At 39.7% G+C, this 27,879-nt stretch overlaps 1 protein-coding gene across 1 annotated transcript; it reads right to left on the bottom strand.

Moving 5' to 3' along the window:
- clcn1a (chloride channel, voltage-sensitive 1a) lies at nt 1-27,879 on the bottom strand. The gene is made up of 23 exons (XM_079879569.1): nt 27,659-27,879; nt 21,664-21,925; nt 21,450-21,581; nt 21,025-21,153; nt 18,838-18,971; nt 18,594-18,671; nt 18,267-18,345; nt 15,956-16,081; nt 15,771-15,855; nt 15,270-15,371; nt 15,008-15,092; nt 13,070-13,225; nt 12,535-12,604; nt 12,099-12,209; nt 11,654-11,867; nt 9,057-9,190; nt 8,534-8,730; nt 8,302-8,383; nt 8,057-8,142; nt 3,753-3,797; nt 3,454-3,558; nt 1,999-2,085; nt 1-1,808 (listed from the first exon to the last, which is right to left on the bottom strand). Exons 1-23 carry the CDS (start codon nt 27,707-27,709, stop codon nt 1,341-1,343), a joined length of 3,018 nt encoding a protein of 1,005 aa, XP_079735695.1. The 5' UTR covers nt 27,710-27,879; the 3' UTR covers nt 1-1,340.

Here is a 27,879-nt window from a genome sequence, read left to right as displayed (position 1 = left end):
CGCAGAGAGACCAATCTACTTCGAGAGAAACTAAACGAGCCCATGCACATTGGCATCCGATAATTGCGCCAGCAGCTTCTATCATGCAGTGCGGGTATATAATGAGCAGGAGGTGCAACGCAGCTTTGGTTTTCGCTGAGGAGCCGAGCCAGGGACCCGTCGTCTGCAGCGATGGTACAACAACATGGCGACGGGACGGACGTCTCCGTTCCCTCTTTCAGGGAATGTGGGTTACCATACATCGGTATCATTTTAATGTCGGTCACTCCAACGTTCGTCGGAGGGATCCGACAGAAATGGGATCCCTACCAACACGCCATGTTGTTGGCCCTTCCAGTGCCCTGCAAAAGCCTCACTTTTCTCCCTTTATTAGGGGCAGAAGCTTATGCGGGAAGTCCTGGCCACTGATGTTCTGCAAGACCCACTCAGTGAGAACATTGGATAACACTGGGAAAGCGTGCCCTTCCTAGGTGAGTGAAAACAGCTTTTTTTTTCTTGCTTTTTTTCTGAGATGATCCTGCTGTAGCCAATGTGCATTGACTCAGTTAGTTTCTCTTGAACTAGATTAGTCTCTCTGTGAAGATCCCATTTCTGTCGGATCCCTCCGACGAACGTTGGAGTGACCGACATGAAAGAGAGCCAATTTTTTTTTCCCATTTCCCATTTTTGTTTTCAGATTCCCACTGAAAAGACGTGGAAGGAATATTTAAAGTAGTATTGGGGAGAAAAGAAAATCTAGCACTTATTTGACCATAATCTCAATAACAAATCTCATTTGCAGTTTACATTTTACATTTTGCAGTTTACATTTGTTTTTTTACAGGATTTTTTAGAATAGAGAAAAAGGAGGAAGAGCAAGTGGAAGAGAAAACATTTATTTACAGACATGTATAGAGGAAATAGAAATAAGCAGGGGAGGTGTAAGTAGAAAAAAAAAGTGGAAGAAAAAGGCAGAAAGTTTACTGAAATTTTCAGAGAAAGAAGAGAAAGATCAAGTGGACACAGAAGAAGAAAAGGAGGGGGAAACTGAGCAGAATTTTTTAGAGGAAGAAGAAGAAAAATAAGATGAGAACTCTTTTATTATTTTTCTTTTTCCTCTAAAGAGGAAGAAAAAAAGGAAAATAAAATTATTTACAAAAAGAGAATAAAGAAGAGAAAGGGGAAGAGGAAATGGAAAAGAGAGAGGATGAACACAAATTGAGTGGGGCAAAAGAAACAGATGTTTTAAAACCTTTTAAACGAGCAATGAATAAAAAACATGAAATAGTTATATAAAAATAAAAGTGGACAAAAGTACACGGATCACACCTCAAATACAAGAAAAACAAACGTTACTTGTTCTAAACGGGCTCCTCGTCCTCGTTTTCTTCACCCTCTTTGTTTTCGGGGACGGGCTGCAGGGTGGAGAGAGGGATGGGGGGTGGAGAGGAGGAGGGAGGCAGGGTTGGGCTGCTGTCAGCACTTCCTGCCTCACTGTCACTACTTCCTGTCCCGCTACTGCTGCTCCTGCTGCTGCTTACTGTGGTTGTGCTACTGCTGTTCCCCACAATTACCTCCCGTTTCACGCCCTCAATCCACACCACCATCTCCTCCTTCCCTTCCTTCACTGGGGCTGCTGGGCCAGGGGAATGGACGTGAGGGACCACGGGTGCGGACAGAGGCGAGGAAGGAGCAGTGGTGGAGACGGGTGAGGATGGAGGGGAAGAGGCTTGCACCTTTGAAGCTTTTCGAATGGTGTCACGAAAACTGGCCAGAGGGGGGCGCAAGCGCACACCACTGCGCGTTGAGCCCTCAATGGCTTTTTGGAGCTGATGAAGAAGAAGAAAGAAGGGTTAAACATTCTGAATTCGGAACAGCATACTAGCAAACTACTCTTTCTATGGCAAAAATAGTAAGAGTAGTATGTAAGTATGCAGTTCTGAATTAAACAACAGTCAAATAAGCAAATTCAGCAAAAGACAAAAAACTAGCAATGACAACAGATGGATAAGCTACTACCTCTTTCAGCGCTACAACTCCCACCAGTTTTCCAGTATTGGTTACATAGGCATGACTGAGGCCCAGTAAAGAGAACAGGGTATGAGTCTGGTGAAAAAAAGTAAAGTTTTTATTGACCTTCAAAATCCTGAATCATCTTGAGAGTCTGGATAATTTTATATAATCATCATCATCATCATCATCATCATAATCATAAAAAAAAAAAAAAAAAAGTTTCATTTACGCCAGGGTTTCTCAAGCTGAGGTTTGTGAGTTGATGAAAAGCTAAAGATAAATAAAGTCATAAAAAAAAAAAAAAAAAAAATCCTAATTTAAAAAAAAAAAAAAAAAAAAAATTAAATAAAATGCAATGTGGCCATTAATGGACATCAGAGAACCATGAACATGTGAATGTGTTGTTGAATTATCGAAACGTAAAATCTCAGAGGGTTTTTGAAGTAAATATTTAAGGTCAACGAGGTTCGGCTGAAAAAAAGTTGGGGAATCCCTGATTTACATTAATAAATAGGAATGCGCTGGCTAATACAGATAGTTATTTAAAAATATGAAATCATTGTATTCATTTTATATATATATATATATATATATATATATATATATATATATATATATATATATATATATTATTTTGTCAAAATAAATTTTTAATAAAATCTAAAAGAATTTTAAAGGCTAAAATTAATGTACAGTATGAACATGTACATTAATTTTGAGATTTGCTAGATTACATTTAACAATGTTATTAAATTATCAGTGTTTTTAAAAATTAACTTTAAAACTATTTTAATGATCTTAGCGCATGGTCTAAAGCGCACGGCGCAAGTTCACTTAGGGCGTGTCCGAATCCACTTTTGCTAGTTTAATGATGGGAAAAATGGTTGGTGCGCCAGGAGCATGGTCTGAAAGGGTTGTCCCTATTCTCATAATGAGTAATGGGTGTGTTTTGGGATTTACGTGCGTTAAATCAGAGTCTCATCTGTGCAACAATGCACCAGAACTCACCTCGTTTTCAGACCAGCATGCCCATGGGCGCACAAATGGGCGCAAATGCATTTGCTATTTAAACAACATGGCGCAGGACGTGAAAATGATAACTGTGTCGGACTGAAACTAGCAAAAAACACTTGCGTTGCGCTTGGCGCTGCATTGCACCGGCACATTCAGAATGATATGTCAAATATCAGCTGATATCCATAACATTTAAAAATCTAATATCGGCCATAAAACCAATAGGGTTCAGATATATCATGCATTCGTCACTACTGTCTTCTGTAGAGCTGCTTATAGCTAAATTGAACTTGTTTCATAATTGATGAACTTTGCAACATCAACAGTTATTGAACTGATCTGAATAAACTCACGCTTAAAACACGCTCTACACTATACTATTGTATAAAGCGCTATATTATGTGTAAAAGTGTAAAAGTGACTTGACTTTGTTGGGATGTCTCTCACCTTATGAAGTGACGTTCTCTCCACCAGCTGGAAGGGGGAGGGATCTATTCTGATCTGATCGATATCCAGAGGTTTGTCCATCTCTGTTTCTTCCCAGGCTTTGATCTATGTGAACCAGTCAGAACCAGTTTTCAACTCCACTCTGTCTTATTGTATTTTAGCAACTCATCTGCATTTATAAGCTACATAAGAATTAAAACATCCAACAATATGCAGATCCTAAATTAATTATTTTTTTCTTCATGCTTAAATGCCTACTTGAACGTTAATTTGTTATTGTGTTGTGGAATTGATAATACCTGTTCTGGTGTCATTGTGTCAGTTAAAGGTGGAGGATAAGGCTCCTGGGTTGAAAAAAATGGCAAGATAATTCAATAATAAGATGACGGTGCATTTGTTCCAAGTATTCAAACTCATTAATATTTTAGAATGAACATTTACATATTGACACATTCTATGAAAGACCGCTCACTTCCCTTTAACCACACACGTCCTTGAAAAACACTGATGAATATTAATGCAGACCATTAGCAATATGTTTGCTCTTCTCATTTTATCGACCTTTCATTAAAATTTCATACATGCTGACAATAATTCATTTAGTGCATTCATTTGATGGAACACACACACATGCAGTTCCCTTTTGAAAGGGAACGAGACACTGCGTCAGAACGCTATGGAGAATGCCTCCGCATGAACCGGTGTCTGAAACACTTATCTAATCACGGCAATCCTATTGGCCGGCGACAGCCTATGACATCATCACTAGTGCGACTCGGAAGGGGAGCCTGAAGAACATGTCAACAACTTTTTCGTCTTCAGGGACTGTTTTGTTTGTACGCTTCAACCTGAAAACTTCAAAAAGGTAATCATGGCTTGTGAAAAATGCTTCAGGAAGTGTGTGCATCCGTGTCTAAGATATTGATACTTAATGACACACAACTTGTGTGTTTATTGTTTGGGCTCAGAGCATGCACGATCAGTTCCTGAGGGATCTGCTTGTGCCACTGTGAGTTTTTTCCCTTGAGAAAACTCCACTCTCGTCTGCTCTCTTCTCGAGGGAAGAGGAACAGACATCTGTACCAGGCGATTCAGGTCCCGCTCGCGCTGAGGCAGAGCAGAGACCAATCGTGGGGTTTTTCAGAGGGAGCTCACTGAGGAGGTTGAGAGAGTTGGTAATCTCTCACGCCCTTCAGAGACCCACGAGAGTGAGCTGCAGGATGAGGATGTGTTGTCACTAGCATCCTCTGATCCAGCAGCGAGTGCCCTGATGTGTATAAAAACAACCAGCCCAAGAGAGCAGGAGATGGCTGATGAGGGTGATGTTAAGTTGTTGAGTGTTATGGAACGCGCTTCAACAAGGCTTCTGCTGTCGTTGGAGTGTGTGAGGGAAGAGGCCGCTCGTGACAGACTTGACGAATGGTTTCTTTCCAGCCATAAAGCTCCAGCTCTCGTGAGCCTTTCATTCCTGCCGGATCTACTCAATGAGATCGGAAAGGCATGGAAGAACCCCTATACAGCACGCATTCATCACCATCGCTGATGTTGAGGGGATGCGTGAACAAGGGTATGTGTCGATGCCCCAATTGACGAGATGTTCGCGAACTATCTCACGGCTAGAGAGGCATCGATACTAAGTGCTCCGGCCCTGCCTCTTAAGCCATTAAAATATGACAGCATGCTTAAATGGCAGGGCATACGCGGTGGCGGGTCTGGCTGGTGATGCCTTGCACACAATGACGGTGTTGCAAGCATACCAGGCTGATCAGCTGACAGATTTGAAGCATTTAAATCTCTCACCCCCAGTGCTTCTTGCATTAGCCTGAGGCTGGACCTATTATGAGTTATTCCTTCAATTTGGAACCCTTCTGTAGGTCTGGCCTTGGGTTTGGTAATAAGTGCGCTCTTTTGCGCTCTTATGATGATAGGCCTCCATTTTGTGAATGTCGTTTAGGCCATCGCTCTATGGGCAGCAGGTTGAGCTCTGTAGGTCTTCTCCCTTTACGTGAGTTTCTAGTAAGGTTGAATAATAGGCCACGGTTCCCTGTTAGGAAGTATTAAGGGGGTGTTAAATATGGTTTAGGGCCCTAGAGTTCCCATATATAGGTAGGCTATGCATACCCTTCCCATAGGCCTCCTCTTATGTTAGAGTAGTCAGGCTTATACTGTATAACGGGTAGTGCCAGTCAGTAGTAGTGAACAGGTTGGCTATATGGAAAATTCTCTAGTGAGGCCACCGTTCATCCGAGCACCTAATAGACATTTCTTTTGTGTGAGATGGCTTCCTCCCTATCGGAAGTTATTCTACTGAGGCCACCGCTCTGTCAAGCTCCAGATAGAACTACAAAGTCAAGCATTGGCCCTCTTCGGGCCACCTTGATAGCCACCTTATACTAGAGCAGCAGTTCTCCTCTCACTTTAGAGAGTCATTGAGATTATAGCCCCTCACGGGGCTCCCTCGATTTCTGGCTAAGGCTTATTAACAAGGAAATTGGAGGCGGTTTGCTAAGCATTCTCGCCTCGAGCCTCTCAGTATCTGAGTGTAGGCTACTTAGAGCTAGAGCCCATCAGGATAATTTATTCCTGTAAATCTAGTTGTTCCTAGTACTGGCCTCCTCTTACTACAAGAGTCGTCTAGCCAAGGCCCGCCTATTGCACTAGGTGTAAAAATGCTAGTGGTGTTACAGGGTAGATAGCAGCATAGGTAGAAGGCTATCTTCAAAAAGCCTCCCATGCAGATATCTCATGGGGGTTGTCAGGCCTTTTCTCTCTAGAAATTAAGAAGCAGTATGCTCAGGCCTCCGCCCTTTAGAGCTGAGTATTGTAGGTAGTTTATCCAGTTAGGCCTTAAAATTGAAAAATGAGCCCCTTGAATAAAATAATTCAAGTCATAAGGTTGAATGTCATTGGCCACATTTCCTTGGGTTTAGTAGAGAATGTAAATAGGCCTCAAACTTGATACATTCCTCAGGGTCATGCTGATAGTACTCCCCTTGTTAGGGTCTTTATTTAGAGTACTTTGCTACCCATAGCTTGTATGATATCACCCTTCACCACCCAGGCTCAGGTAGTGACAGATTAGTTGCTTGGGATGGTTGAGTATGCTCCATTAGAGCCGAAGCACTGCCTGGGCTGACGCCCGTGACATTCAAAGCTGTAGGCTTTACAGTAGGCCTCCTCGATAGTAGCATAAGATTGTACTCCCCTTGCATTAAAGGGTCAATAGCACTTCTGCTGAGTACACTACGTGTTGGCAATGTAAACCTTATAGCTGAAGATCCAGCAAGGCTTCTGCTGTCGTTGGAGCGCGTGAGGGAAGAGGCCGCTCGTGACAGACTTGACGAATGGTTTATTTCCAGCCATAAAGCTCCAGCTCTCATGAGCCTTTCATTCCTGCCGGATCTACTCAATGAGATCAGAAAGGCATGGAAGAACACCTTTACAGCACGCATTCATCGCCATCGCTGATGTTCAGGGGATGCGTGAACAAGGGTATGTGTCGATGCCCCAATTGACGAGATGTTCGCGAACTATCTCACGGCTGGAGAGGCATCGATACTAAGTGCTCCGGCCCTGCCTCTTAAGCCATTAAAATATGACAGCACACTTAAATGGCAGGGCATACGCCATTGGGTAGAGTTACTCCCCTCGTTCGCAAGGGTTAGAAAGCGCTATGCTGAATTCTACTCTCCAGGATGCCCATCTCTATGATCCGGTCTGTGAGCGATCACTGCCACTATCTGCAGTCCTCCCTATTGGATGTCTCCACAAGTAAAGCAAAATATGTTAGAGACTCTGTTTAGGAAACAGACAGGTTGTTGGCAAGACTAGGTCATTAAATTAGACCAGGTCAGCCTCCCTGGTGGCATGTGGGGTTGATTTCATGTCCCCCTTAGAAAGTGACTGGACGGGACTCCTTTGGACCCCCTGGCCATATTCTCTTAAAGGAACCCCTTTCACGGAAGTTGTTGGTTCCAAAGCCTTTGAGCAGCCTTGGTAGGCCTTCATTGTATCAAGAGGCCTCTTTGAGGCTTATAGCTTGGGCAGTGGCCGTAGGGAATACTGTCACTGACGTGTACATACTGTATGTGACCCGAAGGGGGAGTGTTTTTGGCATTTCAGTGAAACTGCCGTTTTTTGAATTTTTTTGTCACAGACATAATTTGGCATGCACTCCCCTCAGCATGGCAGCGTGGGTAGATCGTTCCCCATAGCGTTCTGACACAGTGCAAGTTCCCTTTTGAAAGGGAACGTCTCAGGTTACGAATGTAACCTATGTTCCCTGAGAACAGGGAACGAGACACTGCGTCTTTTCGCCATGCCTCGGGGATGCCTGCTGAACAGTCTCTTCAGATGATAAGTTGTTGACATGTTCTCCAGGCTCCCCTTATATACTTCCGGGTCGCACTAGTGATGATGTCATAGGCTGTCGCCGGACAATAGAATTGCCGTGATTAGATAAGCGTTTCAGACACCGGTTCATGCGGAAGCATTCCCCATAGCGTTCTGACGCAGTGTCTCGTTCCCTGTTCTCAAGGAACATAGGTTACAGTCGTAACCTGAGACGGTTTTCATAAGGGACCTTTGAGCACAAACAATGTACCTGTGGCTGACCTTCTGTGTGTCTTTCTGAAGAGGATGAAAAGAAGTTACGTAAAATTCTCCCGAAAGACTGGGAAGGACCCTTATCTAGGCAAGAAGAGGAGGAGAGAGAGAAGGAAAAAACGAAAAAGTCGGAAGGCGGATTAGAGGATGAGTATCACTTATATCGCCTCAAGATGCTTGTTCAATAGAAGTGCTTGCCTGAGGTTTATTAAAGATTTATAGAGGATTGGTTATGTTTCTCACCAGGAGACGTGTGATTGGTGGATGGTTCTGAAGGTTTGGGTGGAGGCAGAGGGCCATTTCTTTCCTCTTGAACTGGTATCGTCTAAACATTCACACAGAACAGTAAGTACAAATTGTCAGCTTAAAAAGGAATACAAAAGCAAAATTTCAGGGAAAAAAAATCTTGATTCTTCTAATTATTATATTTTCATTATGGATGGAAGGATAGGTAGGATTATGTCTTTGCATATACCTTATCATCTTCATTCTCCTCTTCTTCATTCTCACTAGCATCAACAAAGGCAAATGATTCCCAGCTGATTTTGGCACAAGGCACCTGACCTTGCGAGCTTTGTCCTTGCATTAGGATCCGCCTCTCTGCGGACAGCCACCAATCACAGAGGGCAAGAAGCTCAGACCTCTCAATGCTGCCCAATAGAATCATAGATTCTGTTGAAGGTGAAGTGAGTTCAGAATCCAGTTACAAATGAGCATTAAAATGATGTCAGACACTAGGGCTCTGTTTCAAACATATTGTCGAGATAGATCTTGTATAGGATGTGACTTATTTGAAATTCTACAAAGCAGCAACTTCATGTTGCTAGTAACAACATGAGGTTGATAGTTTGCTGGGTTTCTAAACAGAGCTTTAGATTCTTTGATTTGAACAAAATAAAAATACATCGCTCACCTATACTGCATGCAGCTAGGAAAATGCCATAATGAGAGGTTTAATTAGAGTCAGGAAATCGTCTTGACGGCCTGCGGGACATTACCTTTTGAGTCAACCAGCGGGAAGGTTTTTAGAGAAGTTGATTCCAACAAATGCAGTACTTCTTTGTATGTAGAATGGGAACATAAAAACTTCACTTTCCTCACCATGATGTCCTCCACAAAGATATTATACTGGCTGCAGGGAAACAGAATGGTAAGACATGGTTTAAAAAGTTCAATTACTCTAGACCGGCGGTTCTCTGTTGGATCACAGGTCTGTTCTGACAACAAGAAAAACTATCCTTAATCCAAACAATATGAAATATTGATAAAATGCAATTAGCCATACAAGAGTGTGTGGTTATGATAGCAAAATAAATAGGTGTTTTAAGTTTTAATCAACATTAGGGGTGTAACAATATATCGCGTCACAATATATCGCAATACAAAAATGCAACAATATGTATAGTGGATAGTGACAATATGCATTGTGTATAGTTCACCCAAAATTAAATTACTGAGTGAGAAAAAATTCAAGTTTACAGAGTTGTAGTGTCAGTACTACCTTAAACTACTATATATAATGTTGAATATAATGTATAATAATGCAATGAGGGAATATTTGTGGGTCCTGATTATGCCAAATGTCTGATGTTACCAGTAAAAAACATTATTGGCCAACATTATTTTAAATATATCTAGTCAGTGACAGAGTGTAAAATTATTCATTTGAAATAATTCTGTATTTTCAGCTTCAGAATCATGAATATTTTTATTCTGGTATCACCATTGTCCTGTGCATTGTGTTACCAGCCCTAAGTCCAAGTCTATTCATTTACAATTATTTTCAGTGTAATACCAAATTTAGCATTTTAATCAACAGGACATTTTTTGTTAACCTTTTACCATATGTCTTTATAGTATCGCAATAATAGCGTATTGTGAGTTCAGTATTGTCATATGTATCAAATCATGACATGAGGGTATCGTTACACCCTTAATCAACATATTACAACTATGGATTGCTCAATATATCTGTGCCATAATGGCAAATATTAAAGATTTAATTAGCTATTAGTCGATCGTCCCCCCCTGCTTTGCTATCAGGATTAGGGGTGGGCGAAATCTCGATATTTAAAATATATCTAGATATTTTTTAAACACGATATGGATTTTGACATATCGTATATATCGATATATTGTTTATATTTATAAAAATGTTGTTATTTCAAATGTAGGCGCGTTGCTCGTGGCAAGCGCGCTCATAATGTAAGAGACGCCGGCGCGACCACAACATTGCCCAACATCAAATGGCAAACGTAATGCAAGCGGAACGAAACTGCTCGTTATTATGTGGTTGAAGGACCGTTGATCAGTTTGGACCAAAGCAGCGCGAGCCAATCGTGATCATGCGACACTGTTACTACACGGCACTAATAAGAGATCCAGTAAAGAAAGCATTTGAATTCGCCACAGAAGTAATAACATGGCTGCTAGATCTAGTGAGAAACATTCACATTTCTCCGTTATTAACAGATCAAACAGCGCTGACGTGGAAACCAGGAGAAACATTGTGCCATGAATGAACTATAGTGTCCACAGATCAGCAACATTCACCATGGATTTACTGTAGTAACACTTACTGCAACCATGGAGGTTTGGCAGGAATAGTAGGCTATAATGCCTTCAAGTAACATTACGTCGGTTTTATTTTGACATTATGAATACAAGTGCCTCAAATGTTAATCTGAACTAAAATAAACCTTTATTTATAACTACTACAATATTACATAAAAATTTTTCCAAGGAGCTGTTTTGTTTTATATGCTTCTATAGTCAATTATAGTTCCAGAATTGCTCAAAGTAAAAAATATCATACTTGATGATGTTAGTTTTAATTATAAAAAAAAAAGAATAAAAAAAATATATTATTTAAAAATGTTGCAGAAGCACTTGTTCCTATGTGAACTGCCTACCTCTTTGCACTTCAATAAAAAAGACTTTGTGGTATTTGGCATATTTGTTTTTGCAGTAGTTTTTGGGGGGTTCTTTTTCCTGTAAAGATATCGAGATATATATTGTATATCGAGATATAGCAAAATATATCGAGATATATTTTTTGCTCCATATCGCCCAGCCCTAATCAGGATGATTCGCCCTACTACAAGTTCGTTTACCATCTAAATGATTTCGAAGCTGTTATATTAAGGTACAAATCTTGCATAGTGTGCCTTTAAGTCTTCAGCATTGGATTTTAATGACAGTTTTGTTTGCTTTTCTTTGTACCATAAACAGTTATTGCACTGTGTTGGGTCACTACATGATGTGCAATGTAAACTCTGGGTCCTGAAGCAGAACCACTGCTCCAGCCCACAAAAAGGTATATTAAGACAGAGAGCGTGTCCTTGATAAAGAGGTATGAATAGCCCAAATCTAATGAGTGTTGAGAGGCTCAGTGTTAGCTGGAAAGGTGCCAAGGCTTCATGTTGCCGCCCCTCGTTGACAAGTGTATTTACTAATGGCTCCCACTGCTAATGAATCACAAGGACTCTGAGGTGCTGTCAGCATGCGAGGGTGAGGTAACCTGGCTGCGCTGTGAGCCAAGATGGTTTGTCTCATGCGTGGAGCCATAGCGGTGACGTTTGTAATGTCTGCACACCTTATGTGGCCGAAGCCCAGTTCGGGGAGATAGGGCAGCTTCTTGACCTGGATGATGGAGTCGTACAGTGATGGTTGCAGACCTTGCGCTACCATGTTGGCCAGTATGACGGCGACCATCATGGGAAGGATGTGAGAGATCTGACCGGTCAGCTCGAAGCAGATCACTGCGGTGGAAACGGTGTGAGTGACGGCTCCCGTCAGCGCCGCCGCACCTTCACGGTAAGAGAAAAGAATAGACTGATAGAGTAACAGGATAGAAAGATGGAGTGCTATAAGACAGGGTTATGACAGGAGTGACAATGACAGAGAGAGTATGGAGACATGCAGTGGAAGATCAGAGACTATGAGAAGATGGGACAGGAACAGGACTGACATCATCAACACAGTATGAGCAAACACTAGGAAATAGTGGTGGATTGGAAGAGGAGGAAAGGATGACTGACCAATGACAGCGTACCCTCCAGGGATGATGCGGTACAGTATTCCATCAAACAGGATACCGTGAGGAAAGAGAGTTGCCATGATCTCACCCACTAAACGACCAAATGCAGCACCTGTAAGAGAAACGTTGGAGAATATATGATCCCAGTGTATTATTGATCAAATAAAAAACTAAATGTGGGTGGCTGAGTTCTATGTGTAAAGTTAATTTACATATTTACAGTGTGATCCAAAAGTTTGTATTTAATAAGTGATTTTTTGATAATAAACATTCATATGTAAATGTACCCAAGTTAGCCAAAAGTCTATTTTTCAGCAGTAGCTCCTTGATGTTGTTAAAAAAAAACTACAATGCAGTATGTTAAAGTGATCCTTAAATAAATCATAATGAATCCATAAATGGCAGTCACCAATAAATGAATAATACCTAAGACCTACCCAATACAAAGACAGGCATGAAAGCTCCAGACGGGATGGGCATCGTGGTGGAGACTGCAGACATCCAGAACTGTGAGATGAATAATAATGTTTTCACACGATTGCCTTAATTCTAAAATCTCTTTCAGCACAAGCACAACCTATACGAGCCTAACTCAAGAGAAAAATGATTGCTTCAGCAGCTTCAAACATGACAGAAGGAGGGAGATAATGACTGTCCTGAATAAAAGCAGGTTTTGTTGAAGCCATCTACTGGCTACTGATATGATAACTAAAGCCAATGTCAGTGCAGTGCTTTTGTAGTGTTTTAAAGTGAAAAGCACTGTAAGTATACAGAAAGTGCACGTACTGTTAAATAAAGTACAACCATTACTTTAATTAAAGCTTGTTGAGTGGCTGTGGCACTTTATGCTAGACAAAGATACGTGAAAAAAACAAACATAGTTAAAGACAACAGAAGGACCTTAAACCAGTGAAGATAAATAACAGATGATTGATGGAGGACAATGTGAACAAGAGATTGAAAAGGACCAACCTTCATGATAAAGAAGAGAATAAGAATGACAAAGATGCTGACGTCAGGGTGAAACCACACAGCAGAGCGACCGAGACCAGGCGGGAGAGAGGAACCCCATATTTTAGTCCAGGTGAAGTTATCAAACAGAGAGTTAATGCACTCCCTGGGCATCAGCTGTGGAATAATACCATCAAATTTAAACCACATTTAAAACCAAATCAAATAATATCTTTCAAAAATCCAACCAAACTATGACACAATTCCAAGACTGTCTGAATGAAAGACCATAAACATCAGCGCAGTGGTTCTCAACCTTTGTGACTCCAAGGCCCACCATTCTCCACAACAATATCTGCTATAATGGCAAAGTTTTGTTTTTAAAACTTATTTTAATTGGTGGACACTCCTAGTTTCTGTGATTAAATTGTAAGATTACAGAAGTTTTATGTTGATAAAATCTGAATGGTCTTTAGGGTTCCCACTCATTTTAACCAATGAATTTCCATGATTTTCCCAATTGTTCTAGATTTGCTTGAGAAGGATTAAGAAAACAAGTAATAAAAACTCAGTGAGTGTTTTAGCGCAATTTTCTCACCTCATGGGATCACAACACTAAGAGATAGTCAATCTTTTCCTGGATTTTTTTTGTGCGTTCCCGAGATTAGACCTTCCTTAACATAATGCCGAAAACCCGAAGTCTCTAGGTGGTCTGGTTGAGGAGTAGATAGAAGTGCAAGATTGGTGCGCACAGACGCACAGAACAGAAATCATGAGTTAACAATCGCAATTTGTCCGGTGGAAAATTGCGCTAAAAATATTTTACTAAAAATGTATAGGATATCTGATAAAATATTTTAGAGCTTGGCATAATTTATACTCATTTTAAAAATGCACATGTGAATCCTCCCTTTCAAGAGGATGCAGCATCATGTTGGAGTTCGTGCTGGAGTTCCTTCAAGAGCATCTTTCAGCAGGGCTGGCTCCAGCTGCCTTAAAGGTATGTGTGGTTGCTATTTCTGTTAGCCAGATTTCTTTGGAAGGAGCCTCGTTTGGGAGGCCAGATGGTTGAGGCCTATCTGCCAGTCGCGAGTTCCCTCCTGGAACCTAACATTGGTCCTAGGAGCCTTAACGGTAACCCCACTTGAGCCCTTTGAGTCGGTCTCAGAAAAAATGCTGACTCTCAAAGTGGCTCTGTTATTAGCATTAACATCACTCAAGAGACAGGAGACCTCCAGGCCCTTTCGTAGCCTCCTCCTGCGTGGACCAGGGAGTTATTTTGCACCCCAGATCGGACTACATTCCGAAAGTACCTTCTGTGGCTCCTCAGCCAGTCACTTTCCAGGCTTTTTTTCCTTCGCCTCATGAGACACTGGACCAAGAAAGCCTCCGCCTGCTGTGTCCGGTCCGTGCTCTGAGGATCTATGTCTACTGCTCAGGCCAGTGGCGTAGATCCTCTCAGCTTCTGGTACGCTTTGGTGGTCGCAAAAGAGGTAATGCGGTCACCAAGCAGCATACATGCTATGAGGTGCACAAAATGGCTTCGCCTCTAGGGGTCAGGGCCCACTCCACTAGGAGTGTAGCGTAACTCTTCTACAGTTTGGATATGGATTCAACCCCAGGATCCCGAGACCTTCAGGGTTGACCCAAGTCCAATCTGCGCTCAGCAAGCATCTGCGCCTATAAACAGCCTTGTGGGCAGGCTCGGTTACCAGCTCATGTGGAAAAGGTTACAAATGTAACTGAGATGTTCTTCAAAGACAAAAAACAGTTGTTGAGGGGGTGAATTAAAATATGAAATATCTTGATTTAAATATTTTTTTTTCAAATCATCTTGAGGCCCCCTTGGAAGTTTGCTGAGGATCTCTGGTTGAGAACCACTGCATTATAGCATGAATCCTAATTTCTTAGTTATAACAATGAACAAAATTGCACTGTTAATTGTTAACCAAATCTGACCTCTCCAGCCATGAACTGCCCAAAGCCTGGAGGGAATGTCAGTGTCGTAATCACTAATGTCACAACAGCAGGGAAAATCAACCGGCTGAGAGAGAAAATATGACACATATTGCAAGTGTTTTGTTAGTAGACACATTTGAAAGATTGTAATTGCAGCAAAAGAACTCTCAAGCGAGTACTACATACTCTCATAATAATGCTAAAGAAGTTAATACTAAAGCTAATATTGTCTGTTGTCATTTGGTGTTTTTTTTTCTCTTACTGTTTTGTTAGGAATCGTGTGAGAATGTTAGGTCTTCTCATGAACAGGATAACTTGACGGTTCAGGTAAACAAAGAAAGCTCCCAGAAACCCACAAGAAATCCTGCGGGTAAAAAAGTAACAAAGACAAAACCTATCACATCATTCTAGCCATCCAAATCATTCTGGCCTTTTCAGTTTTATAATAAGACAAGATAATAAATTAGACAGATACAGTGAAAGGACTGCTGAATTGTTTCTGATCAATGTAAACACAATTATTATGTAATATAATAGAGTATAATAGAATAACTTCCATCAAATAGCAAAATATGATGTTTTAACAAATCAAATATAATATCAACATCTGGTCGCTTTGGTCAGCTGACAATAATGCAGAATGTAAAGTGCTGTGTGCTCAGGTCTACTAGTGTGTCAAGGGTTACAGTATGGCACACACACACACACACTTCAGGATTGTGCCCTCACCACGAACGGCACGCTTTTTCCCCCGCACTCTCACCCAATAATGGCGAACGCCGGGAGTTCCTGCAGGTCAAAAGGAAAATCCATGCGGAAGTTGGTGCGGAAGAGAGCAGTGATGGTGACTGAAACAATACCAATGGAAGAGAAACGTCATCTCATCTGACAAATGATCATCTCAAGGCTATTAAGACTTTCACTCAGAAATATTATTTAGTATCCCACCTGCATCCTTATTGAACACAGACAGCACTCTGAAAATAAAAGCACTGAATGTCGCAGCAAAGTAGCCCCTCCAGTAGTTTCTCACAGCAAAATAGGTTGATGTAACTTCAATGCTAAACAAAACACCTGGATAAACAAAATAAACATTTAGAAGGGTTTACTGTCATCTACATCTGGGATTTTCAAACTTTCTGATGCCAAAGACCACAAATATGATGATAAAATAGGAACACTACCGTTCAAATTTTGGGGTTGGTTAGACTTTTTTTTTGAAAGTCTATTATATCCACCAAGGCTGCATTTATTTGATAAAAATACAGTAAAAACAGTTATATTGTGAAATATTATGATGATTTAATATATATGTTTTCTATTTTATAAACTATTTAAAAAAATAATTTATTCCTTTGTGTCACGATTTAATGATCCTTGCTGAATAAAAGTATTAATTTCTTGGGCAAAAAAACAAACACGAACGGTAGTAGGCTATGTTAAATTAAGTGTATTACTTCAGTTGTTTAATCTTTGTTAGATTTATACTTAAAACGAAGTTTGACAATGATGTTTAGACATTTTACTGGCAAGCAAAAATAAATATCTAGTTCAGTCATGAAACTCTACAAGGCACAAGCTGTTTTTTTACATGCAATCTGTAAGCATTCACATCATTATCGCATGGCACAAGGTGATTGTCCTCTGCTAATCCTGCAGCCAATGAGATTACTAGCTCAACTGGTTCATTGTTTGCTGTAACCTAGTCCTGCAGTATGCTATGAGAGAGTTCCTCTGAAACCCTCCACCTCCCCCAGCTCCACCTGCCTAGATCTGCTACAGGATTTATATCTGTCTGTTTATGCAGCAGCAGCAGTGTGTCTGTGTATCTATTAGCAGTTACAAGTCCATACTTGCTCTGCAGCAGCAATAATCACTAGCAGCAGCAGTGTAGCAAATCTAGTCAGCCAAGACCAAAACATTAAGACAGCCATATATACACTCACCTAAAGGATTATTAGGAACACCATACTAATACTGTGTTTGACCCCCTTTCGCCTTCAGAACTGCCTTAATTCTACGTGGCATTGATACAACAAGGTGCTGAAAGCATTCTTTAGAAATGTTGGCCCATATTGATAGGATAGCATCTTGCAGTTGATGGAGATTTGTGGGATGCACATCCAGGGCACGAAGCTCCCGTTCCACCACATCCCAAAGATGCTCTATTGGGTTGAGATCTGGTGACTGTGGGGGCCATTTTAGTACAGTGAACTCATTGTCATGTTCAAGAAACCATTTTGAAATGATTTGAGCTTTGTGACATGGTGCATTATCCTGCTGGAAGTAGCCATCAGAGGATGGGTACATGGTGGTCATAAAGGGATGGACATGGTCAGAAACAATGCTCAGGTAGGCCGTGGCATTTAAACGATGCCCAATTGGCACTAAGGGGCCTAAAGTGTGCCAAGAAAACATCCCCCACACCATTACACCACCACCACCAGCCTGCACAGTGGTAACAAGGCATGATGGATCCATGTTCTCATTCTGTTTACGCCAAATTCTGACTCTACTATCTGAATGTCTCAACAGAAATCGAGACTCATCAGACCAGGCAACATTTTTCCAGTCTTCAACTGTCCAATTTTGGTGAGCTCGTGCAAATTGTAGCCTCTTTTTCCTGTTTGTAGTGGAGATGAGTGGTACCCGGTGGGGTCTTCTGCTGTTGTAGCCCATCCACCTCAAGGTTGTGCGTGTTGTGGCTTCACAAATGCTTTGCTGCATACCTCGGTTGTAACGAGTGGTTATTTCAGTCAAAGTTGCTCTTCTATCAGCTTGAATCAGTCGGCCCATTCTCCTCTGACCTCTAGCATCAACAAGGCATTTTCGCCCACAGGACTGCAGCATACTGGATGTTTTTCCCTTTTCACACCATTCTTTGTAAACCCTAGAAATGGTTGTACGTGAAAATCCCAGTAACTGAGCAGATTGTGAAATACTCAGACCGGCCCGTCTGGCACCAACAACCATGCCACGCTCAAAATTGCTTAAATCACCTTTCTTTCCCATTCTGACATTCAGTTTGGAGTTCAGGAGATTGTCTTGACCAGGACCACACCCCTAAATGCATTGAAGCAACTGCCATGTGATTGGTTGATTAGATAATTGCATTAATGAGAAATTGAACAGGTGTTCCTAATAATCCTTTAGGTGAGTGTATTCAATAACATGCTAAAACTATTCAGAAAGATGTCATGATTTATACTGATTAAGGTTAAGAAAAAACTAGAAAATGTCTGTGCACCATGCACTTTACCTCCAAGAGGGGTTCCAAAACAGCATCCAACCCCTACGGCACAACCCACTGTGAGGATGTCTGTATAACAATATGGGCTCTACTGACACAGGCATACAAACAAAGGCAAGCAGACACAGTTGAGGGTACAGGTGGGTGAAGGTGGTAATAATTCATGGTAATATAAATGCCCTGGATGATAAATAAGCATTGTCAGCAGCACTGTCCTCAAAAATAATGTGTAATACAAAAACTCTGTCCTGCCACCTGATGATAAACGAGCATTCAGCATTTTATGAATGGAGATGCCAAATATGCATCACAGGATCTCCATGCACTTCTGCTTACCTGATAGACTCCAGAGAAGAAAGACATAAACTTGCTGAGCACAGCTGCACAGATACTGGCTATGTGAACAAAGGGACCCTAATGCATAAAAATAGCACAATTGAAAGGTTAGAATGCTAAGGCCAGTCAAGTTGACACAACTGGCACTCAAGCCCAAATCACTGTGCATTTTGTAAATATGAAATGGCAAATTGTACCCCCGTGTATGTTACATGGGACTTTAAAATCAAAAATAAAATCAAACCTCTTTGCCAACTGGCAAACCACTGCCCAGGCCAGCAGTGAGTCCCACCACCTTCGCAATAAATGCCTTGAGTGTCAAATACTCCTTCAGCACAACACCTCTGAGTATGGTTTTCAGCTCTGGAATACCAGAGCCTGAGGGAAAAAATAAGAGTTAGTAGAGAAATGAAAACCGACAAAACAATCAAATTATGAAATTATGCCTGTGAATTATAAAAAAAAAATCAATGTGGAAAGTCTTTCCAAATTAAAATATGATAATGAATATGGATCGTGTACACTACTTTATATAGAAAAGTCAGCTGAAATTGATCATAATGTAATCTGCAGCTTTGTTTCCCAACCTTTTTCATCGACACCAAACCAGAAATGTGTTCCAACATATACTGGACTTCCTTAAAAAGGGACTTTTTATGTTTCTTTTATGGTTTTGGATTGTGATTTTATTTTTTTATGTATACATGGGTCAATGACGTGACGGGTCATTTTTTTTTTGTCCAAAGGCCTTAATAATAATAAAAAAACAAATATATAACATCCAAAGTATGTAAGGTAGTACAACTTGATCTCTTTTACTGAATCCAAAAGGTTTTAATTATATTTTACTACATATAAAGGTATTTTAAAGATTTTGAAGTGTCAAAATGTCATTCGGTAAAACCGATATAGTAAATATTTAAATGGAATAATATTGTTTTTAATAACTAAAGGAACTACAATAATACAAATATAAAGCAGATAAGGCTCTTTTTTTTACATTTCCCCTTTTTTCCTTTCCCTGTGCAATGTTTTTCTTGAATATGTTGGAGTGTTTAGAGTAGTCCAATAAATTATTACATTTATGAGATCAGTGATCACACTATACACACTATATACTATCTCAACATCAATGTCAAATCAGTTTGTAACTTTCAAATCAGTGGTTAAACCAAATGACTTTTTTGGTGACATTTTTTCCATCTTGTAAAAAATGACAAAAAACAGTGTTAATTGATTGTACAAACCACAAAATCTTATTGTTAACACCTAGGTAAACTAAAAAAATGGTTTCAAATATAGTTATATCTCCATTCTATTTTTTTTACACTTTTAAAAACCTTATTCGTCAATGACCCATATAGGTTAAGTTATGTCTTTAAGTACAAAGAATTTAGAATCTAATTTTGAAATTCTGGAAAACTGTAATAAGTTGAGAAATGAACAAATAAAGGGAACTGAAGAAACCGATTTTGATTAATTACTTTAAAATCAATCATTCAAAATGGACAATTCTATTTATTTTATGGAATATTACAGTATTTATTATAAATTATTTATCTGTGCACATCATTATTTTTTTTTTTTATGTGCCCTCGTGATCTTTATTCAAAATAACTCTCCCTTCTTCTTTCAACAACATCTCTTCTCTTCTCTGATGACGTTGAGGAAAGTTTGGCGATCTGTCACTAACATGAACATGACCAATAGAAAAATCATCCAATCAATTCCCTAAATATTTTTCTTGTTCGAGAAGTCGTTTCACTTGGATATATGTCACAATAAGAAAGCAAAGACTATCACAACTTCTGTTTCATGCTGACTTTAACCTTTTGACAGAGAAATGTTTCAGATCAGAGAAGATCAGAGAAAATCTCTCCCTGTAAGCAGGTTGGGAAGATCTGGATGGTGTTTTTAAAGTGATTGCATTGGATAAACCAGGAGGTGGCATTGTTGAGTAGTAAACAGTGTAAAGCAGTTACAGTAGTAGTGTAAGAAAATAAAAATATGTTGCTGGTAAGTTTTAGGGGCACAGAATACAGTAAGGGTGCTTCCAAAAGACGGACACAGTGTATGTAGACACCTTAATGAAAAACTGAGATTATATAAAGAGGCAAGATCCAAAACTAACTCACCAAGCACCTAATGGCAGAAAAGAATTAAGTATGATTTTCCAACACAGCCATTGAGACGTTTGCCACAAAAAGGCAGAAAATAACTAAATGATTCCTTTGTTCTAAGGACAAAACTATGTTTTTTAGTCTCAATAGGTAAGGCAAAGACATAATTTTAAACTCTGCTATAAAGCTAAAAGATCTGCAAAGAATATAAATAGGATATAAATAAAAAAATAACAAATAAAAAGCAGAAGTATAGCAAAAATAATAAATTATCAAAATTAAAAACAAAGGGGAACAGCAAGACTACACACCAATGGCCTGAGGAGCGACCAGGTGGCAGAAGAGGGAGGCAAACAAGATGAGCACCATGGGATAGAAAACCCAGACCAGGTACTGCAGTGGGATGTTTCCCCTCAACTCCCCATAAAACCACTTATAGGCTGAGAAACACAGAGAAGGACAGAAGTGATGGAGCACGTGCGGTAGAGAAAGAGCAAGACAAATGCCAGCCATTGGAGAAGTTTTAGAAATGAGAATTGGGGAAAACATGGAAAAGTGGCACAAGAATGTGGGTTATATCAGTTAAAGGAAAAATAGAACAGGGGAAATTACATTTTAAATAGCTTTAAATAGCTATAATTTTAAAAGACTTTAAATAGCTACAACATATAAGCAAATTTCATCAACAGAAGAATAAAGCAAATGAGAAGGTGGGGAATTCTGGGTAGTGTACTACCTTGTAGACTCTTGGCACTAGCATAATCCATGGTCCAGCTAACTAATGCCATGGTAATACCCAACAACACCAGAAAGATCCAGTCTTCTCCCAATTTAGAGACGAGGAACTTCTGTACTCGAGCCACGCAGTCTGGGAAAACATTATAATTCATATCAGATTCCAACCTTAAACATATTTCGTATCTGCTTGTGCAAGGCTCATTATTATTGACCTCTGCACTTGGAGTAGGAGCGGCGTTTCTTGAATGAGGAGGTATGGGCCTGCTCCTCCTCCGGTGTGTCATGAATGCTCCCTCTCTCCACGTGATGGTGGCTGTGATGGCGACTTCGGCTGAGACTCCGCCCATGGTGACCGTGATGGTGGTGTCCATGATGGTGGTGATGTCCATGCTTTTTTCGCTGTCTCTCCATCAGAAGGCGAGTGGCCTCTCTCCGCTGGGACCCACCAGGGTGCTCCCTGTACTCTCCATACAGCTGATCGCAGAAGAAAGAACAAGGTTTTGTTACACGAGAGAAGCAACTTACATGGATAATCCCCCTGGATCAACCTAAACTATATTAGTAACCCTGACACTATATTGATTTCTTACAGACTGCACCTTGCAAGGTTTGGATGCCCTTACAGTAGGGTTAATATAGTTAAAGGGATAGTTGACCCAAAAATGACAATTCAGTACACACATTCCATCATTTACTCACCCTCAAATTGTTCCAAACCTGTATTAATTTTTTTTTCTTCTGCTGAACACAAAAGAAGATATTTTGAAGAATGTCAGTAACTAAACAGTTGATGGGCCCCATTGACTTCTATTGTATTTTTTTTAAAATACTTTGTAAGTCAGGGGGTCCATCAACTGCTTTATAGGTTTGGAAAAACTCGAGGGTGAGTAAATTATGACAGAATTTTCTAAAGCCTAAATAAAAATGATATAGTCACATAAATAAAATTAAATACTAAAACATTAAAACTAAAATAGAAAATATAAAAATAAAAATTAATTAAAAATATTACATCCAATGATACAGTTACAGTTACCAGGTCAAATTATTTCCCTCTCCAACACACAACCTCTTCAGTGCAGGTGTGCAAGACAAACCACTGCATTATCCTTTCAAATTTGTCCGAACAGAGTACATTTGAGAACTATTTGTATGTGCTTTTAATATTCCTCACTAATGTGGTCACATCATAATTTTTTCCTTCAGAAAAAAAAAAAAAGTAAGACATCGCCCTCTTCAAAACAACACCCGAAGGGTGACAGAGGAGAGGGAGTCCAAAAAATAGAGGGAAATCTTCTTGACATGCTTCGAGTAAGTCCACTGGTCTATATTTAGAATTATAGGCTAATCATCCGGATAAGATCCAGACATCTGGAAAACACATTTCCCATGTCTCCATTCCCAACAATTTTTCTAAAACACACACAGACACACACAGACACACACACACACACACACACACACACAAACACACTTTCTGGACAACACTACAGCACTTCAGACACTAATGTTACTGTCTTTTTTACAGCTTACAGTGTAAGTTCAGCTCCGGAGGCTTCCTCAGCACTTGTTTACACAGTAATACGAACAGTAGCAATGGCGTCGTTTTTACCGTATCAATTCGAGCCTGAGTTCTCATCCTTTGGAAGTGCATGCAAAGTAGATTTGCAGCAAAAACAGCGTCTTCTCGACATGTCAACAACATGGACCAAACTCTTCCGGGCCACAACTACTCTTCTGGGCTACAACTACAGTGTTTGAGGGTCAAAGTAGATGTCCTTTGTGGGCAGCCAATACAGAATAAAGGCTGGCATTATGCAAATTTGTTACAAACCTACGTAGGTTCGTGCAGGAAGCAAGACGACTCGTTCAGATTAAATTATTTATTTTGAGAGATGTAACTCTTTCAACTGTGCTTTGGTAAGAGAAAAAAGATCTTACGTACCACACACACATTATGTCCATTTGCTCTCCATTTAACCTTGCTGCAATCTAGGAGAGACAACTAAAGCCCTATTCGGACGGGACTAGTTTAACATGGAGAAGTGGGGTATAATTACCAGAGCTTCTCTGTGATTTTAGTCCCGTCCGAATGTGCCATCTCAGTAATCATTACAGACAATGTCAGTAAAGATTACGGCGACTTTTACCTTCAGTAAAAAGGTCTGGAAAAATGACCTCAGGCAATACTAATACCGTGCAAATAGATCCGCTGTAAATATATATGTAAATATTTCATCATTTCCTGTTTAAAAGTAGATTTCCGCGTTTTTTAAAGTATGGAGACGCTTGAAAAAGCTTTCAGTTGCGTTCTAGACGCTGGGACAAGTCTGTGGCAAAACTCAAATGTTTTCCACATACCATTAAGATCAGAAAGATGATCGAAAGCACTTGTTAGAGGCACGAAACATGTTTTAGCGTTAGGTAAGTCCCTATTACCAACATAATCTAATCTGAAGTTAATTAATACATCGTTTGACACAAAAAGTATTCTTGTCGCTTCATAAAATTAAGGTTGAACCACTGGAGTCACATGGACTATTTTGTCTTTACAACATTTCTGGGCCTTGAAAGTTGCTATGACGTTGCAATGGGGGGTCAGAAACCTCTCGGATTTCATCAAAAAATATCTTAATTTGTGTCCCGAAGATGAACGAAGGTTTGGAATGACATGAGGGTGAGTAAGCAATGACAGAATTTTCATTTTTGGGTGAACTAACCCTTTAAAGAAATCTCATTTGTGACTTTAGAAATATATAAGCTATACATTTATAATATACAGTATTTGGCTTAAAACCATTCCTCTGTGGTTTATTATTTTTCAGAGGATATTAAACTTGTTTCTGTATGTGTTACTATTTGCAGTTTTATTGAATTAAAACGCTCACTTTCAACTTTGGAATGGGCCAATGTAGATGATAGGTTTATCGTGTATCTCTCTTCCTCATAACACATCTCTCTCACTCTCATTCCACGCATCTATCCAGTTACTTTCACCCGTTCCCACAGTACATGTTATCCCTTGCTTTCTCCATATTTCACCCCCTCCTTCCCAGTCTGCTTCTACACCTCCGGCCTTCTACACCCCCCTTGCTGACCCCCTGTCCGCCATAGATTGGAACTACCCCCTTTCTACCCAGGGCCTGTAATACTAGCCGGTGGGTTAATAATAGCTTTGGTGTGACCCAATGATCACAGTCACACTTCCCCATACACCTTTCTGTGGATCTTTCTTTCTTCCAATTTGTTCATCTATCTCTCAAGGACTCCCAAGGAAAAATTGGAAACCTATTATCAGACAACACTGTCATGCACTGGAGCACTAACAGCAAATGGCAATGTGTGCAGCTCACACATTCATGTATGTAAATCACTATTAGAGATTTTAATATCTTCTAAGCACACATCTACAAACAAGTAATTCCTATCAGAAAGGGCTAATGTGCTGAAGCTAAAGCGTGTTGGAAGAGGTGTTTGATGGCATGCTGCTGTGCTTTTGGTCATGTTGATGGCTGTATGGGAAGACTTTTTAGGCAATTGTCATGGTGTCATCACCAGATGTTATGTAAAGTCATATGTAATTATGTTGAAGGTCTTCTAAAATAGATGTTCTTCCCATGCTGTGATGACCGCACTTGTCAACATATCCCAAAATGCCTGGCCATTGTGTTGAGGCTCTTTCATTCAGCTAACTTTGCTAAATGTACACTTCAGCAATACAATGTAAAAAAAAAAAAAAAAAAAAAAGAATGACCGCATGTGTGAAACAAGAAGTGTTGTTATTTTTTAACTAAAACTAAAACTAAGCTGAAATAAAATAAAAATTAAGTATGAGATATAAAACTTATCTGAAATGTGGTCTTGGCAACTAACTGAAATACATAAGCTTAAAGGTGAAGTACTAAAATTACTAAAACCAAAATGGAAATAAAAAATCAACTAAACAGAAACTTTCAGAATTACTGAAATGAATTCAAATTACTAAACCAAAAGAAAAGTTCAATCAAAATATTAATGAATCCTAAAATAATACTAAAAAACACCAGAAACGATTGAGATTCAGGTTGACAAAATAACAGCAAATCAAAACATCCAACCAGAACTGTGCTCTAAAATAACATATCACTGTAAATACGGCTAAAGCCCTGTTTGCACTGACTGTGATTAAACAGCTTGAGACGTTTATGTGATGTTGGTTGCTACAGCAGCCATTTCTATTGTAACATTAAACTATTTCGCGCGATCAAAGTCTACACTCCCACCAGTTGTCGCTGCATAGAATCTCTGTTCATTTACATAAAGTTGAACAAAAATGAATAACTTCTAAATCCCTGTTAGTGTGAAGTACACTCTTGGTGACCCATAACCCAAAATATGCTTATTGATAAAACATTTACACACGTTTTCTCTAGCCCACTCAATCAATGATACATACTTTTTCTCGAGCTCATTCAATCAATGTTACATATACTGCTCAGTAAATCACAGTGACACAGGGACTCACAAAAGATGACCTTAACTGCTTAAAGAAGAAAGCAATACTACCTTATTTATATTACACTCTAAACAAGATGTATTACCAACACCATTTCAAATGCTCAAATGTTCAACCTCGTAAAAGAAACCCATACATTTCTTCTGCCCTTCAGTCAAAGCAGAAATCACACCAGCCGTTGGAGCTCAATGGACCACATTGCTGCCCTCCTATGACAGGCTGGGATTAAGGAACACATTTATAATTTATGATGGGGTTTCCACTTACACTACCATTCAAAAGTTTGGGGTCAGTAAGATGTAAAAAATAGATGAAAGAAAAGCAAAGATGCATTAAATTGATCAAAAGGATTTCTATTTCAAATAAATATTGTTCTTTTGAATTTCCTATTAACCAAAGACTCCAAAAAAAAGCATCATGGCAGCACAAATACAAAGTTTTAGATGGCGCAGGCTTATAGGTCCTTAACTCAATCGGCTTGCAATCACATCATTCTCTATAAGGCACAGCTGATTGGTTCACTTCCTGCTGTATCAGTAGCCAATAAGCTCGCTTATCAAACTCGGTCAGCATTTGCTAAAGCAGTGCAGCGCGCTTTCAGACATCCTACACCTTCTCCAGCTCCACCTGTATAGATGTGCTACGGGTAATTCATGTACGCTATTTTGTACAGCAACAGCATGTCTTACTGGCTCACAGTAGTGTGTCATGTATGTATTGGCAGTAGCAAGTCCTGTACTTGTTCTGCAGCAGCAGGAATAACAGCAGTAGCAGCCGCAGATCTATTCTGCCAAGACCAAATATATCAACACAGTCATACCCATTACCATGCCAAATACTCTTGAACTGTTTTCAAGATTGATAATAATAAGAAATGTTTCTTGAGCAGCAAATCAGCATCAGGATGATTTCTGAAGGATCATGTGACACTGAAGACAAGAGTAATGATGCTGAAAATTCAGCTTTGATTACATGGAATTAATTATATTTTAAAATATATAAAAATAGAAACATTTATTTTAAATTTCACAATATTACTGTTTTGACTTCTTCCAAAAAATCTTTTATACCGCCCCCACACTTTTGAATGGGTTTGTAGTTTACAATGTATATTTGGGCGATTTTTCGATTAGTTTTTTGTCTTTAAATCTTGGAAAATAAATCTATTTCTATATCTTCTATCTGTCATCTATGTTAAAACATTTATCACGTGTTGAAATAATTCTCTGATCATGGTTTTGTTTAACTTTTTTTTTTATAACTTGTTAGAAAAACTGCAAAGTAGACTTTCCCTGATTTTAATACTTTTATGCAGAGAATTCAAAAGTCAATCTCAAAAAACTGATTGAAAGAGAATTTCCATAATTGAAGAATCGCTCATTTTAATTTAACCTCCTATTTAAAGTCACGCTATAGTATGGACTGTTTTTTTGTCAAACTTATTCAAAGAACAAAAAAAGGTAGTACAGACTACAGATGTCCTCAGATAAATGAGAGATTGAGTAAACAGCTGCACTTTCCCGCGAGTTCTGCAGCAGCGCAGTGACTCAAGTAATACAAGTCATGCAGAGATTGTGCAACATCTTTGAAATCATAATGATTTCAAATGACAGAAGAACAGCAATTCACAACTGTCTAAAGAGTAACCAGAAAGAAGAAAAGGTGAGGGAGAGAAAGAGAGAGAGAGAGCAGAGACAGAGATGGTGACTGACCACGGTCTGCTGGTATCTCAGAGCCTTCCTTTGCGACGCATCTGCAGCCATTGACACACTGTCACTGACCCAAAAATAAACCGCCTGTCTGTCTTAGCATTCCCACCCTGGGGTGGCACGGACTGAGGGAGAGAGGGCACGCACAAGTTCTCTCACTCGATCTTTCTTTCCTGTTTTCCACATGCACAGACATCTCCCTCTCACACACCTTCTCATGTGGT

This window comes from Squalius cephalus, assembly GCF_949319135.1.
Source record: "Squalius cephalus genome assembly, chromosome: 8".
Taxonomy (NCBI): Eukaryota; Metazoa; Chordata; class Actinopteri; order Cypriniformes; family Leuciscidae; genus Squalius; species Squalius cephalus.
This window is presented reverse-complemented; position numbering and strand designations above follow the sequence as displayed.